The sequence below is a fragment of the Protomyctophum bolini genome (assembly GCF_963924005.1).
Source record: "Protomyctophum bolini genome assembly, chromosome: 6".
NCBI lineage: Eukaryota > Metazoa > Chordata > Actinopteri > Myctophiformes > Myctophidae > Protomyctophum > Protomyctophum bolini.
The window spans coordinates 5890471-5907797 of NC_137867.1; the positions used below are offsets into that span (position 1 = coordinate 5890471).

The 17327-nt window shown below is 41.0% G+C and overlaps 1 protein-coding gene across 1 annotated transcript; it reads left to right on the forward strand.

Moving 5' to 3' along the window:
* Positions 1-669: 669 nt before the first annotated feature.
* On the forward strand, positions 670-15859 carry LOC308316846 (fibronectin type III domain-containing protein 7-like; the record flags this gene model as incomplete). The annotated part of the gene is made up of 16 exons (XM_080765634.1): positions 670-691; positions 3423-3578; positions 5548-5655; positions 6028-6183; positions 6737-6994; positions 7126-7331; positions 8136-8149; positions 10715-10728; positions 11195-11350; positions 11902-12159; positions 12295-12456; positions 13304-13411; positions 13784-13939; positions 14492-14749; positions 14881-14954; positions 15842-15859. 16 exons carry the CDS (start codon positions 670-672, stop codon positions 15857-15859), a joined length of 2124 nt encoding a protein of 707 aa, XP_080621760.1.
* Between the last annotated feature and the right edge of the window lie 1468 nt (positions 15860-17327).

Below are 17327 nucleotides of genomic sequence, written 5' to 3' on the forward strand. Positions count from 1 at the left end.
AGTAAGTAGACTTGCCGAGCCATGAGGCCCATAGGGCAGGAGCCTATCTCCTGTTTCTGTAGCGTGAGGCAGCTTGATGTACAAGGACACCCCCTGGACATGACGCTAGTATGTCGCAGGGACTTACCCCCAATCCAACCCTTGATGCTGAGTGTCAAGCAGGGAGTCCCATTTTAGAGTCTTTGGTATGACTCGGCCGGGGATTGAAACCCCGACCTCCCAGTCTCAGGGCGGACACTCTAACTACAAGGCCAATGAACTGGTTAGGGTTAGCTAGTATTCATGCTAGCTTTAAAACTGTGTGTTTTACTGTTTTATACCAGTATTCTTTGTAACATGGCAGCAACAATAATAACAATACTTGTTATAATACAGTGTATAATATTGATCACCATTTCACTTCTATCCCCTGTAGCATTACTAGACGTGACTGACTATGAGGTGGATGTAGAATTAAATGTGACTGCTGTGGAGACAGTGGAAATCCTCAAGACCCTTCTGGAAAATTCCAACTTTTCCCTATTTTTTGGTCCAGCTGTGAATGTCTCAGACATTAATATAACCACAGGTAAAATCATCATCTACTACTACTACTACTACTACTTACATTTTACAACAATTACATTATTTTATTTTGTTATGTGATTTCTTTATCAGTGTGTTACCCAAATGGCTCCAGTTTCCAGTGCAGGTGTGAGGAGCAGTTTGTCTGGTCATACAACAACTGTATCACATATGGAGCCTGTGACATTATCACTGGTGACACATGTGGATGTATCAATGGCATTCCTTCAGATGGACAGTACTGCCAGCCAAAGCCAGGTTTGAACTATTCATCATTAAATTAAACGTAATAGTGCCGTCGCTACCTATAGGCCCTACGCGCAATATGCACTGTGAGTAGGGCAACACGCCGAGGGGGACAACAAAATGTGCCAAAAAGTGCCAAGCGGGCCCTCATAATAGCAAGTTTCTCTGTGGCTCTGCCGCATAATAACGAGCGGCCGTGTATGCATCCTCGCAAACGGCGATAATAGCCGATCTGTTTAATGCCCAGTGAATCCACAATGTATCATTGCCCAAGCTTATCCAATCAATGGCATGGTTATCTTATCTAGTCAATGTCCTTGACAAAAAATTAAGCCTACCAGCCTGCCTTCGATTGGATAAACTCAGGTAACAACAAATACCAGATGATAATTTGTTTACTTGGCAATTTGGCATCATATTGTTTATGCGTCTGCTAAAGCGCTGGATCTCAACATTGGGTATGGACACATGGGCGTGTCACTTCTCTATTCAGGTTGGAAGATACAGAGCAGATATGATCTAAAGTTCTAAACCATCATAAAGAACGTAACCGGTTCTAGAACCAAATTATTTTGGTGGAAAATGACTTATTTTGTGCTATTTACCCCACAGAACTCAAAGACATTGTGGACAACACTAGTCTTCCTATAAGAGTCAGTCTGGGCTGTATTTTGCGTGTCTTAAGTACCAGGTCTTATTACTTAACTTAAGACCTGGAGGCGTGGTCAATGCTCTTTGGCCACTCAGAATAGCCAAATGGCATTAAGTAATAAGACCTGGTACTTAAGACACGCAAAATACAGCCCAGTGACACAATAAACATCACAGAAGTCAATATAACCTTCATAGATAAGAATATAGTATGTTTTGAGTTTCTATTATTGCACATCATCAAGCAAAAGCAAGGTACACATAATCACATTTAAGAACATCATCAAGAAGATTGTGGTTTATATGACTTCTGTAATCAAATGACTTTTTGTGTACTATTCTGCGGACCACAGAACTACCACAACTCTATGAATACATAGTTGAAGTTGAGATCAGCACTGTTGATGTTGAAGTGTTAAAGCAACTGAAGGACATCTTGGACAACACTAGTCTTCCTATAAGAGTCAGTGACTCAATAAACATCACAGAAGTCAATATAACCTTCCTAGGTAAGAATATTCTATTAAACTTTACAATTCATTTAGAAGTTAAAGGAAATTAAAATGGTGCCCTTTGGGAAATACCATACATGCAAACGATGCTAGTCGGGAACAATGCAAGTTGGAAAACATGCCCCCCCGCCCAGTTATGCAATACCTGTTGTATATACAATAGAGTTGTTCCTTCCTGTCTGTCTGTCTGTCTGTCTGTCTGTCTGTCTGTCTGTCTGTCTGTCTGTCTGTCTGTCTGTCTGTCTCCCTTTTATTATTATTAAGTTGTATGTTGATTGAAATGTCAGTCTCAAGTACTGTTCCTAAATATTCTATGTGAAGCATTGCATATTTCGAATCTGAGAACAGGTGAGAAGATGTTCTCCAAAGGCACCGTAATTCAGATTTTGATGTGTTATAGGTCATAGATATGGAATGCATAATTGAGTCTTTATTCATTTTGAGATTCAAATCATGGTTATTTACATTTTGCTTCATTATATCTTGAAGCCCAGTTAGGTTTTTTTCTTCTTAGCTCATCACATTATTGCTTTAATCAAAAGCATGCTTAACTTTGGAATTGTCTTCTCTTTGTAGTGCCATGTGTTCCTACCAACATCTCTGTAGCTCCTGAATGTATCAGCAACAGTGCTGTTGTGTCCTGGTCTGGCCACAAAGGAGCAGTACAGTACTATGTTTCTGCCTCAAGTAGTCGAGACAATGCCACCTGCCTGTCCTCTGAACTCCATTGTACTCTTACAAGCATCACGTGTGGCACCACCTACACTGTAGACGTTAAGGCTATCAATGGCAACTGCTCCAGTGACCCGAGTCTGGCCTTGACATTCAGCTCAGGTATGAGATGGAGAACATTGCACGCACACGAATGCACGCATGCACGCACGCACGCACACATACTTCTTGTAAATCTGTGATGTCTAAAAAGATGATTCTGATTAACTTTCTTACTCTTTTTCTTTCTCTTCCCAGCCCCGTGTGCTCCATATAATGTTACTGCCAGTCTGGTGTGTCCCAACTCAGCCAATGTGACCTGGGTAGAAAGCTCCAGTGCCACATCTTACAATGTGACAGCAGTGGGTCAGGATGGACACATATATGACTGCTCCACCAACAGTACCAGCTGTCAGATACCCAACATGCACTGTGGCCAGAACTATACCATCACAGTGACACCATCTGCTGATTCATGTGCTGGGAATCCCAGCATTCCTTATCAGTTCATTGCAGGTAAAGTGCGGAAATTATACTTAATTTCTAAAAACAATGTACTATTAGACTAATTAAACACTTAAGAACATCATCAAGAAGATCGTAGTTTATATTACAAGAGTTGGTCATTTATACTGACAAACTTGATTCCCACAGTATGCCTAATGGATAATTAACATCTTACACTTAGTGTAATTGTGTAATCAAATGACTTTTTGTGTACTATTCTGCGGACCACAGAACTACCACAACTCTATGAATACATAGTTGAAGTTGAGATCAGCACTGTTGATGTTGAAGTGTTAAAGCAACTGAAGGACATCGTGGACAACACTAGTCTTCCTATAAGAGTCAGTGACTCAATAAACATCACAGAAGTCAATATAACCATCATAGGTAAGAATATTCTATTAAACTTTGCAATTCATTTAGAAGTTAAAGGAAATTAAAATGGTGCCCTTTGGGAAATACCATACATGCGAACGATGCTAGTCGGGAACAATTCAAGTTGGAAAACATCCCCCCCCCCCCCCCCCCAGTTATGCAATACCTGTTGTATATACAATAGAGTTGTTCCTGTCTGTCTGTGTCCCTTTTATTATTATTAAGTTGTATGTTGATTGAAATGTCAGTCTCAAGTACTGTTCCTAAATATTCTATGTGAAGCATTGCATATCGAATCTGAGAACAGGTGAGAAGATGTTCACCAAAGGCGCCGTAATTCAGGTTTGATGTGTTATAGGTCATAGATATGGAATGCACAATTGAGTAAAGGGAGGAAGGAAGAAATACGTTGCTCCATTTCTCTTTATTAATTTTGAGATTCAAATCATGGTTATTTACATTTTGCTTCATTATATCTTGAAGCCCAGTTAGGTTTTTTTCTTCTTAGCTCATCACATTATTGCTTTAATCAAAAGCATGCTTAACTTTGGAATTGTCTTCTCTTTGTAGTGCCATGTGTTCCTACCAACATCTCTGTAGCTCCTGAATGTATCAGCAACCGTGCTGTTGTGTCCTGGTCTGGCCACAAAGGAGCAGTACAGTACTATGTTTCTGCCTCAAGTAGTCGAGACAATGCCACCTGCCAGTCCTCTGAACTCCATTGTACTCTTACAAGCATCATGTGTGGCACCACCTACACTGTAGACGTTAAGGCTATCAATGGCAACTGCTCCAGTGACCCGAGTCTGGCCTTGACATTCAGCTCAGGTATGAGATGGAGAACATTGCACGCACACGAATGCACGTACGCACGCACGCACGCACGCACACACACATACTTCTTGTAAATCTGTGATGTCTAAAAAGATGATTCTGATTAACTTTCTTACTCTTTTTCTTTCTCTTCCCAGCCCCGTGTGCTCCATATAATGTTACTGCCAGTCTGGTGTGTCCCAACTCAACCCATGTGACCTCACTGACCTGGGTAGGAAGCCCCTGTGCCACAGCTTACAATGTGACAGCGGAGGGCGTGGATGGACAAATACATGACTGCAACACCAATAGTACCAGCTGTCAGATACCCAACATGCACTGTGGCCAGAACTTCACCATCACAGTGACACCATATGTTGACTCATGTGCTGGGAATCCCAGCATTCCTTATCACTTCAGTGCAGGTAAAAAGATGGAACAAGACTTAATTACTCTAAAGGCTATGTACTAATTCTAACAACATCCAAAACAGAACATTTTGAATGGTCTAATTGCAATTTGCATGAAATACATGAAAGACAATAGTCTTTCTTTCTCACAATTTCTATCCTCCATCTCTCCAGGTCCCTGCCCCCCCGGTAATGTCTCTGTTTCTGCATCATGTGGGGCAAGCACAGTGTCCTGGTCCCCTCTACCAGGAGCAGATATGCACATAGCAACAGCAACAGCACATGATGGACACGAACACACCTGTAACGCAAGCGTTGTAAACTCCTGCTCTTTCACTGATCTACACTGTGGTGAAAACTACTCTGTCAGTCTTGTAGCTGTTGGCAGAGGTTGTCCCAGTGAACCGAGTCCAGCTGTGGAACTGAAAACAGGTGAGATGATGGTCACTAATCCTTTTCTTGAATTGTTGTGTCATAAACTTAAATTGATTAAGTGTCTTAAAATCTAGATTAAGATCAATGCATGAATTGAGTGAAGGGAGGAAGGATTGAACATGTTTGCCACCCCCAAATTTAAAATTATTTAAGAAATATGAATACAAAGAAAACACTTTGCCCATTAATATAGTCTTTTCCCCCATTTCTTCTATGCTAATCAGAGATTCAAATCATGTTGTGACAAAATTATCAAATGTTTGTCATTGGTTTCCTTTTCTCCTCAATAACAACACTCCCCTCGCACCTATTTCTCTTCCCAGCCCCCTGTGCCCCAGTGAGTGTTAGTGCCAGTCTGGTGTGTCCCAACTCAGCCAATGTGACCTGGGTAGAAAGCTCCAGTGCCACATCTTACAATGTGACAGCAGTGGGTCAGGATGGACACATATATGACTGCTCCACCAACAGTACCAGCTGTCAGATACCCAACATGCACTGTGGCCAGAACTATACCATCACAGTGACACCATCTGCTGATTCATGTGCTGGGAATCCCAGCATTCCTTATCAGTTCATTGCAGGTAAAGTGCGGAAATTATACTTAATTTCTAAAAACAATGTACTATTAGACTAATTAAACACTTAAGAACATCATCAAGAAGATCGTGGTTTATATTACAAGAGTTGGTCATTTATACTGACAAACTTGATTCCCACAGTATGCCTAATGGATAATTAACATCTTACACTTAGTGTAATTGTGTAATCAAATGACTTTTTGTGTACTATTCTGCGGACCACAGAACTACCACAACTCTATGAATACATAGTTGAAGTTGAGATCAGCACTGTTGATGTTGAAGTGTTAAAGCAACTGAAGGACATCGTGGACAACACTAGTCTTCCTATAAGAGTCAGTGACTCAATAAACATCACAGAAGTCAATATAACCATCATAGGTAAGAATATTCTATTAAACTTTGCAATTCATTTAGAAGTTAAAGGAAATTAAAATGGTGCCCTTTGGGAAATACCATACATGCAAACGATGCTAGTCGGGAACAATGCAAGTTGGAAAACATGCCCTTCCCCCCCAGTTATGCAATACCTGTTGTATATACAATAGAGTTGTTCCTGTCTGTCTGTGTCCCTTTTATTATTATTAAGTTGTATGTTGATTGAAATGTCAGTCTCAAGTACTGTTCCTAAATATTATATGTGAAGCATTGCATATCGAATCTGAGAACAGGTGAGAAGATGTTCACCAAAGGCGCCGTAATTCAGGTTTGATGTGTTATAGGTCATAGATATGGAATGCACAATTGAGTAAAGGGAGGAAGGAAGAAATACGTTGCTCCATTTCTCTTTATTAATTTTGAGATTCAAATCATGGTTATTTACATTTTGCTTCATTATATCTTGAAGCCCAGTTAGGTTTTTTTCTTCTTAGCTCATCACATTATTGCTTTAATCAAAAGCATGCTTAACTTTGGAATTGTCTTCTCTTTGTAGTGCCATGTGTTCCTACCAACATCTCTGTAGCTCCTGAATGTATCAGCAACAGTGCTGTTGTGTCCTGGTCTGGCCACAAAGGAGCAGTACAGTACTATGTTTCTGCCTCAAGTAGTCGAGACAATGCCACCTGCCTGTCCTCTGAACTCCATTGTACTCTTACAAGCATCATGTGTGGCACCACCTACACTGTAGACGTTAAGGCTATCAATGGCAACTGCTCCAGTGACCCGAGTCTGGCCTTGACATTCAGCTCAGGTATGAGATGGAGAACATTCCACGCACACGAATGCACGCACGCACGCACACACACATACTTCTTGTAAATCTGTGATGTCTAAAAAGATGATTCTGATTAACTTTCTTACTCTTTTTCTTTCTCTTCCCAGCCCCGTGTGCTCCATATAATGTTACTGCCAGTCTGGTGTGTCCCAACTCAACCCATGTGACCTCACTGACCTGGGTAGGAAGCCCCAGTGCCACAGCTTACAATGTGACAGCGGAGGGCGTGGATGGACAAATACATGACTGCAACACCAATAGTACCAGCTGTCAGATACCCAACATGCACTGTGGCCAGAACTTCACCATCACAGTGACACCATATGTTGACTCATGTGCTGGGAATCCCAGCATTCCTTATCACTTCAGTGCAGGTAAAAAGATGGAACAAGACTTAATTACTCTAAAGGCTATGTACTAATTCTAACAACATCCAAAACAGAACATTTTGAATGGTCTAATTGCAATTTGCATGAAATACATGAAAGACAATAGTCTTTCTTTCTCACAATTTCTATCCTCCATCTCTCCAGGTCCCTGCCCCCCCGGTAATGTCTCTGTTTCTGCATCATGTGGGGCAAGCACAGTGTCCTGGTCCCCTCTACCAGGAGCAGATATGCACATAGCAACAGCAACAGCACATGATGGACACGAACACACCTGTAACGCAAGCGTTGTAAACTCCTGCTCTTTCACTGATCTACACTGTGGTGAAAACTACTCTGTCAGTCTTGTAGCTGTTGGCAGAGGTTGTCCCAGTGAACCGAGTCCAGCTGTGGAACTGAAAACAGGTGAGATGATGGTCACTAATCCTTTTCTTGACTTGTTGTGTCATAAACTTAAATTGATTAAGTGTCTTAAAATCTAGATTAAGATCAATGCATGAATTGAGTGAAGGGAGGAAGGATTGAACATGTTTGCCACCCCAAAATGTATAATTATTTAAGAAATATGAATACAAAGAAAACACTTTGCCCATTAATATAGTCTTTTCCCCCATTTCTTCTATGCTAATCAGAGATTCAAATCATGTTGTGACAAAATTATCAAATGTTTGTCATTGGTTTCCTTTTCTCCTCAATAACAACACTCCCCTCGCACCTATTTCTCTTCCCAGCCGCCTGTGCCCCAGTGAGTGTTAGTGCCAGTCTGGTGTGTCCCAACTCAGCCAATGTGACCTGGGTAGAAAGCTCCAGTGCCACATCTTACAATGTGACAGCAGTGGGTCAGGATGGACACATATATGACTGCTCCACCAACAGTACCAGCTGTCAGATACCCAACATGCACTGTGGCCAGAACTATACCATCACAGTGACACCATCTGCTGATTCATGTGCTGGGAATCCGAGCATTCCTTATCAGTTCATTGCAGGTAAAGTGCGGAAATTATACTTAATTTCTATGTACTATTAGACTAATTAAACACTTAAGAACATCATCAAGAAGATCGTGGTTTATATTACAAGAGTTGGTCATTTATACTGACAAACTTGATTCCCACAGTATGCCTAATGGATAATTAACATCTTACACTTAGTGTAATTGTGTAATCAAATTACTTTTTGTGTACTATTCTGCGGACCACAGAACTACCACAACTCTATGAATACATAGTTGAAGTTGAGATCAGCACTGTTGATGTTGAAGTGTTAAAGCAACTGAAGGACATCGTGGACAACACTAGTCTTCCTATAAGAGTCAGTGACTCAATAAACATCACAGAAGTCAATATAACCATCATAGGTAAGAATATTCTATTAAACTTTGCAATTCATTTAGAAGTTAAAGGAAATTAAAATGGTGCCCTTTGGGAAATACCATACATGCGAATGATGCTAGTCGGGAACAATGCAAGTTGGAAAACATGCCCCCCCCCCAGTTATGCAATACCTGTTGTATATACAATAGAGTTGTTCCGGTCTGTCTGTGTCCCTTTTATTATTATTAAGTTGTATGTTGATTGAAATGTCAGTCTCAAGTACTGTTCCTAAATATTCTATGTGAAGCATTGCATATCGAATCTGAGAACAGGTGAGAAGATGTTCACCAAAGGCGCCGTAATTCAGGTTTGATGTGTTATAGGTCATAGATATGGAATGCACAATTGAGTAAAGGGAGGAAGGAAGAAATACGTTGCTCCATTTCTCTTTATTAATTTTGAGATTCAAATCATGGTTATTTACATTTTGCTTCATTATATCTTGAAGCCCAGTTAGGTTTTTTTCTTCTTAGCTCATCACATTATTGCTTTAATCAAAAGCATGCTTAACTTTGGAATTGTCTTCTCTTTGTAGTGCCATGTGTTCCTACCAACATCTCTGTAGCTCCTGAATGTATCAGCAACAGTGCTGTTGTGTCCTGGTCTGGCCACAAAGGAGCAGTACAGTACTATGTTTCTGCCTCAAGTAGTCGAGACAATGCCACCTGCCTGTCCTCTGAACTCCATTGTACTCTTACAAGCATCATGTGTGGCACCACCTACACTGTAGACGTTAAGGCTATCAATGGCAACTGCTCCAGTGACCCGAGTCTGGCCTTGACATTCAGCTCAGGTATGAGATGGAGAACATTCCACGCACACGAATGCACGCACGCACGCACACACACATACTTCTTGTAAATCTGTGATGTCTAAAAAGATGATTCTGATTAACTTTCTTACTCTTTTTCTTTCTCTTCCCAGCCCTGTGTGCTCCATATAATGTTACTGCCAGTCTGGTGTGTCCCAACTCAACCCATGTGACCTCACTGACCTGGGTAGGAAGCCCCAGTGCCACAGCTTACAATGTGACAGCGGAGGGCGTGGATGGACAAATACATGACTGCAACACCAATAGTACCAGCTGTCAGATACCCAACATGCACTGTGGCCAGAACTTCACCATCACAGTGACACCATATGTTGACTCATGTGCTGGGAATCCCAGCATTCCTTATCACTTCAGTGCAGGTAAAAAGATGGAACAAGACTTAATTACTCTAAAGGCTATGTACTAATTCTAACAACATCCAAAACAGAACATTTTGAATGGTCTAATTGCAATTTGCATGAAATACATGAAAGACAATAGTCTTTCTTTCTCACAATTTCTATCCTCCATCTCTCCAGGTCCCTGCCCCCCCGGTAATGTCTCTGTTTCTGCATCATGTGGGGCAAGCACAGTGTCCTGGTCCCCTCTACCAGGAGCAGATATGCACATAGCAACAGCAACAGCACATGATGGACACGAACACACCTGTAACGCAAGCGTTGTAAACTCCTGCTCTTTCACTGATCTACACTGTGGTGAAAACTACTCTGTCAGTCTTGTAGCTGTTGGCAGAGGTTGTCCCAGTGAACCGAGTCCAGCTGTGGAACTGAAAACAGGTGAGATGATGGTCACTAATCCTTTTCTTGACTTGTTGTGTCATAAACTTAAATTGATTAAGTGTCTTAAAATCTAGATTAAGATCAATGCATGAATTGAGTGAAGGGAGTAAGGATTGAACATGTTTGCCACCCCAAAATGTATAATTATTTAAGAAATATGAATACAAAGAAAACACTTTGCCCATTAATATAGTCTTTTCCCCCATTTCTTCTATGCTAATCAGAGATTCAAATCATGTTGTGACAAAATTATCAAATGTTTGTCATTGGTTTCCTTTTCTCCTCAATAACAACACTCCCCTCGCACCTATTTCTCTTCCCAGCCCCGTGTGCCCCAGTGAGTGTTAGTGCCAGTCTGGTGTGTCCCAACTCAGCCAATGTGACCTGGGTAGAAAGCTCCAGTGCCACATCTTACAATGTGACAGCAGTGGGTCAGGATGGACACATATATGACTGCTCCACCAACAGTACCAGCTGTCAGATACCCAACATGCACTGTGGCCAGAACTATACCATCACAGTGACACCATCTGCTGATTCATGTGCTGGGAATCCCAGCATTCCTTATCAGTTCATTGCAGGTAAAGTGCGGAAATTATACTTAATTTCTAAAAACAATGTACTATTAGACTAATTAAACACTTAAGAACATCATCAAGAAGATCGTGGTTTATATTACAAGAGTTGGTCATTTATACTGACAAACTTGATTCCCACAGTATGCCTAATGGATAATTAACATCTTACACTTAGTGTAATTGTGTAATCAAATGACTTTTTGTGTACTATTCTGCGGACCACAGAACTACCACAACTCTATGAATACATAGTTGAAGTTGAGATCAGCACTGTTGATGTTGAAGTGTTAAAGCAACTGAAGGACATCGTGGACAACACTAGTCTTCCTATAAGAGTCAGTGACTCAATAAACATCACAGAAGTCAATATAACCATCATAGGTAAGAATATTCTATTAAACTTTGCAATTCATTTAGAAGTTAAAGGAAATTAAAATGGTGCCCTTTGGGAAATACCATACATGCGAACGATGCTAGTCGGGAACAATGCAAGTTGGAAAACATGCCCCCCCCCCAGTTATGCAATACCTGTTGTATATACAATAGAGTTGTTCCTGTCTGTCTGTGTCCCTTTTATTATTATTAAGTTGTATGTTGATTGAAATGTCAGTCTCAAGTACTGTTCCTAAATATTCTATGTGAAGCATTGCATATCGAATCTGAGAACAGGTGAGAAGATGTTCACCAAAGGCGCCGTAATTCAGGTTTGATGTGTTATAGGTCATAGATATGGAATGCACAATTGAGTAAAGGAAGGAAGGAAGAAATACGTTGCTCCATTTCTCTTTATTAATTTTGAGATTCAAATCATGGTTATTTACATTTTGCTTCATTATATCTTGAAGCCCAGTTAGGTTTTTTTCTTCTTAGCTCATCACATTATTGCTTTAATCAAAAGCATGCTTAACTTTGGAATTGTCTTCTCTTTGTAGTGCCATGTGTTCCTACCAACATCTCTGTAGCTCCTGAATGTATCAGCAACAGTGCTGTTGTGTCCTGGTCTGGCCACAAAGGAGCAGTACAGTACTATGTTTCTGCCTCAAGTAGTCGAGACAATGCCACCTGCCTGTCCTCTGAACTCCATTGTACTCTTACAAGCATCATGTGTGGCACCACCTACACTGTAGACGTTAAGGCTATCAATGGCAACTGCTCCAGTGACCCGAGTCTGGCCTTGACATTCAGCTCAGGTATGAGATGGAGAACATTCCACGCACACGAATGCACGCACGCACGCACGCACACACACATACTTCTTGTAAATCTGTGATGTCTAAAAAGATGATTCTGATTAACTTTCTTACTCTTTTTCTTTCTCTTCCCAGCCCCGTGTGCTCCATATAATGTTACTGCCAGTCTGGTGTGTCCCAACTCAACCCATGTGACCTCACTGACCTGGGTAGGAAGCCCCAGTGCCACAGCTTACAATGTGACAGCGGAGGGCGTGGATGGACAAATACATGACTGCAACACCAATAGTACCAGCTGTCAGATACCCAACATGCACTGTGGCCAGAACTTCACCATTACAGTGACACCATATGTTGACTCATGTGCTGGGAATCCCAGCATTCCTTATCACTTCAGTGCAGGTAAAAAGATGGAACAAGACTTAATTACTCTAAAGGCTATGTACTAATTCTAAAAACATCCAAAACAGAACATTTTGAATGGTCTAATTGCAATTTGCATGAAATACATGAAAGACAATAATCTTTCTTTCTCACTATTTCTTCCCTCCATCTCTCCAGGTCCCTGCCCCCCCGGTAATGTCTCTGTTTCTGCATCATGTGGGGCAAGCACAGTGTCCTGGTCCCCTCTACCAGGAGTAGATATGCACATAGCAACAGCAACAGCACATGATGGACACGAACACACCTGTAACGCAAGCGTTGTAAACTCCTGCTCTTTCACTGATCTACACTGTGGTGAAAACTACTCTGTCAGTCTTGTAGCTGTTGGCAGAGGTTGTCCCAGTGAACCGAGTCCAGCTGTGGAACTGAAAACAGGTGAGATGATGGTCACTAAACCTTTTCTTGACTTGTTGTGTCATAAACTTAAATTGATTAAGTGTCTTAAAATCTAGATTAAGATCAATGCATGAATTGAGTTAAGGGAGGAAGGAATGAACATGTTTGCCACCCCAAAATGTATAATTATTAAGAAATATGAATACAAAGAAAACACTTTGCCCATTAATATAGTCTTTTCCCCCATTTCTTCTATGCTAATCAGAGATTCAAATCATGTTGTGACAAAATTATCAAATGTTTGTCATTGGTTTCCTTTTCTCCTCAATAACAACACTCCCCTCGCACCTATTTCTCTTCCCAGCCCCGTGTGCCCCAGTGAGTGTTAGTGCCAGTCTGGTGTGTCCCAACTCAGCCAATGTGACCTGGGTAGAAAGCTCCAGTGCCACATCTTACAATGTGACAGCAGTGGGTCAGGATGGACACATATATGACTGCTCCACCAACAGTACCAGCTGTCAGATACCCAACATGCACTGTGGCCAGAACTATACCATCACAGTGACACCATCTGCTGATTCATGTGCTGGGAATCCCAGCATTCCTTATCAGTTCATTGCAGGTAAAGTGCGGAAATTATACTTAATTTCTAAAAACAATGTACTATTAGACTAATTAAACACTTAAGAACATCATCAAGAAGATCGTGGTTTATTTTACAAGAGTTGGTCATTTATACTGACAAACTTGATTCCCACAGTATGCCTAATGGATAATTAACATCTTACACTTAGTGTAATTGTGTAATCAAATGACTTTTTGTGTACTATTCTGCGGACCACAGAACTACCACAACTCTATGAATACATAGTTGAAGTTGAGATCAGCACTGTTGATGTTGAAGTGTTAAAGCAACTGAAGGACATCGTGGACAACACTAGTCTTCCTATAAGAGTCAGTGACTCAATAAACATCACAGAAGTCAATATAACCATCATAGGTAAGAATATTCTATTAAACTTTGCAATTCATTTAGAAGTTAAAGGAAATTAAAATGGTGCCCTTTGGGAAATACCATACATGCGAACGATGCTAGTCGGGAACAATGCAAGTTGGAAAACATGCCCCCCCCCCCAGTTATGCAATACCTGTTGTATATACAATAGAGTTGTTCCTGTCTGTCTGTGTCCCTTTTATTATTATTAAGTTGTATGTTGATTGAAATGTCAGTCTCAAGTACTGTTCCTAAATATTCTATGTGAAGCATTGCATATCGAATCTGAAAACAGGTGAGAAGATGTTCACCAAAGGCGCCGTAATTCAGGTTTGATGTGTTATAGGTCATAGATATGGAATGCACAATTGAGTAAAGGGAGGAAGGAAGAAATATGTTGCTCCATTTCTCTTTATTAATTTTGAGATTCAAATCATGGTTATTTACATTTTGCTTCATTATATCTTGAAGCCCAGTTAGGTTTTTTTCTTCTTAGCTCATCACATTATTGCTTTAATCAAAAGCATGCTTAACTTTGGAATTGTCTTCTCTTTGTAGTGCCATGTGTTCCTACCAACATCTCTGTAGCTCCTGAATGTATCAGCAACAGTGCTGTTGTGTCCTGGTCTGGCCACAAAGGAGCAGTACAGTACTATGTTTCTGCCTCAAGTAGTCGAGACAATGCCACCTGCCTGTCCTCTGAACTCCATTGTACTCTTACAAGCATCATGTGTGGCACCACCTACACTGTAGACGTTAAGGCTATCAATGGCAACTGCTCCAGTGACCCGAGTCTGGCCTTGACATTCAGCTCAGGTATGAGATGGAGAACATTCCACGCACACGAATGCACGCACGCACGCACACACACATACTTCTTGTAAATCTGTGATGTCTAAAAAGATGATTCTGATTAACTTTCTTACTCTTTTTCTTTCTCTTCCCAGCCCCGTGTGCTCCATATAATGTTACTGCCAGTCTGGTGTGTCCCAACTCGACCCATGTGACCTCACTGACCTGGGTAGGAAGCCCCAGTGCCACAGCTTACAATGTGACAGCGGAGGGCGTGGATGGACAAATACATGACTGCAACACCAATAGTACCAGCTGTCAGATACCCAACATGCACTGTGGCCAGAACTTCACCATCACAGTGACACCATATGTTGACTCATGTGCTGGGAATCCCAGCATTCCTTATCACTTCAGTGCAGGTAAAAAGATGGAACAAGACTTAATTACTCTAAAGGCTATGTACTAATTCTAACAATACATGAAAGACAATAGTCTTTCTTTCTCACAATTTCTATCCTCCATCTCTCCAGGTCCCTGCCCCCCCGGTAATGTCTCTGTTTCTGCATCATGTGGGGCAAGCACAGTGTCCTGGTCCCCTCTACCAGGAGCAGATATGCACATAGCAACAGCAACAGCACATGATGGACACGAACACACCTGTAACGCAAGCGTTGTAAACTCCTGCTCTTTCACTGATCTACACTGTGGTGAAAACTACTCTGTCAGTCTTGTAGCTGTTGGCAGAGGTTGTCCCAGTGAACCGAGTCCAGCTGTGGAACTGAAAACAGGTGAGATGATGGTCACTAATCCTTTTCTTGACTTGTTGTGTCATAAACTTAAATTGATTAAGTGTCTTAAAATCTAGATTAAGATCAATGCATGAATTGAGTGAAGGGAGGAAGGAATGAACATGTTTGCCACCCCAAAATGTATAATTATTAAGAAATATGAATACAAAGAAAACACTTTGCCCATTAATATAGTCTTTTCCCCTATTTCTTCTATGCTAATCAGAGATTCAAATCATGTTGTGACAAAATTATCAAATGTTTGTCATTGGTTTCCTTTTCTCCTCAATAACAACACTCCCCTCGCACCTATTTCTCTTCCCAGCCCCGTGTGCCCCAGTGAGTGTTAGTGCCAGTCTGGTGTGTCCCAACTCAGCCAATGTGACCTGGGTAGAAAGCTCCAGTGCCACATCTTACAATGTGACAGCAGTGGGTCAGGATGGACACATATATGACTGCTCCACCAACAGTACCAGCTGTCAGATACCCAACATGCACTGTGGCCAGAACTATACCATCACAGTGACACCATCTGCTGATTCATGTGCTGGGAATCCCAGCATTCCTTATCAGTTCATTGCAGGTAAAGTGCGGAAATTATACTTAATTTCTAAAAACAATGTACTATTAGACTAATTAAACACTTAAGAACATCATCAAGAAGATCGTGGTTTATATTACAAGAGTTGGTCATTTATACTGACAAACTTGATTCCCACAGTATGCCTAATGGATAATTAACATCTTACACTTAGTGTAATTGTGTAATCAAATGACTTTTTGTGTACTATTCTGCGGACCACAGAACTACCACAACTCTATGAATACATAGTTGAAGTTGAGATCAGCACTGTTGATGTTGAAGTGTTAAAGCAACTGAAGGACATCGTGGACAACACTAGTCTTCCTATAAGAGTCGGTGACTCAATAAACATCACAGAAGTCAATATAACCATCATAGGTAAGAATATTCTATTAAACTTTGCAATTCATTTAGAAGTTAAAGGAAATTAAAATGGTGCCCTTTGGGAAATACCATACATGCGAACGATGCTAGTCGGGAACAATGCAAGTTGGAAAACATGCCCCCCCCCCCAGTTATGCAATACCTGTTGTATATACAATAGAGTTGTTCCTGTCTGTCTGTGTCCCTTTTATTATTATTAAGTTGTATGTTGATTGAAATGTCAGTCTCAAGTACTGTTCCTAAATATTCTATGTGAAGCATTGCATATCGAATCTGAAAACAGGTGAGAAGATGTTCACCAAAGGCGCCGTAATTCAGGTTTGATGTGTTATAGGTCATAGATATGGAATGCACAATTGAGTAAAGGGAGGAAGGAAGAAATATGTTGCTCCATTTCTCTTTATTAATTTTGAGATTCAAATCATGGTTATTTACATTTTGCTTCATTATATCTTGAAGCCCAGTTAGGTTTTTTTCTTCTTAGCTCATCACATTATTGCTTTAATCAAAAGCATGCTTAACTTTGGAATTGTCTTCTCTTTGTAGTGCCATGTGTTCCTACCAACATCTCTGTAGCTCCTGAATGTATCAGCAACAGTGCTGTTGTGTCCTGGTCTGGCCACAAAGGAGCAGTACAGTACTATGTTTCTGCCTCAAGTAGTCGAGACAATGCCACCTGCCTGTCCTCTGAACTTCATTGTACTCTTACAAGCATCATGTGTGGCACCACCTACACTGTAGACGTTAAGGCTATCAATGGCAACTGCTCCAGTGACCCGAGTCTGGCCTTGACATTCAGCTCAGGTATGAGATGGAGAACATTCCACGCACACGAATGCACGCA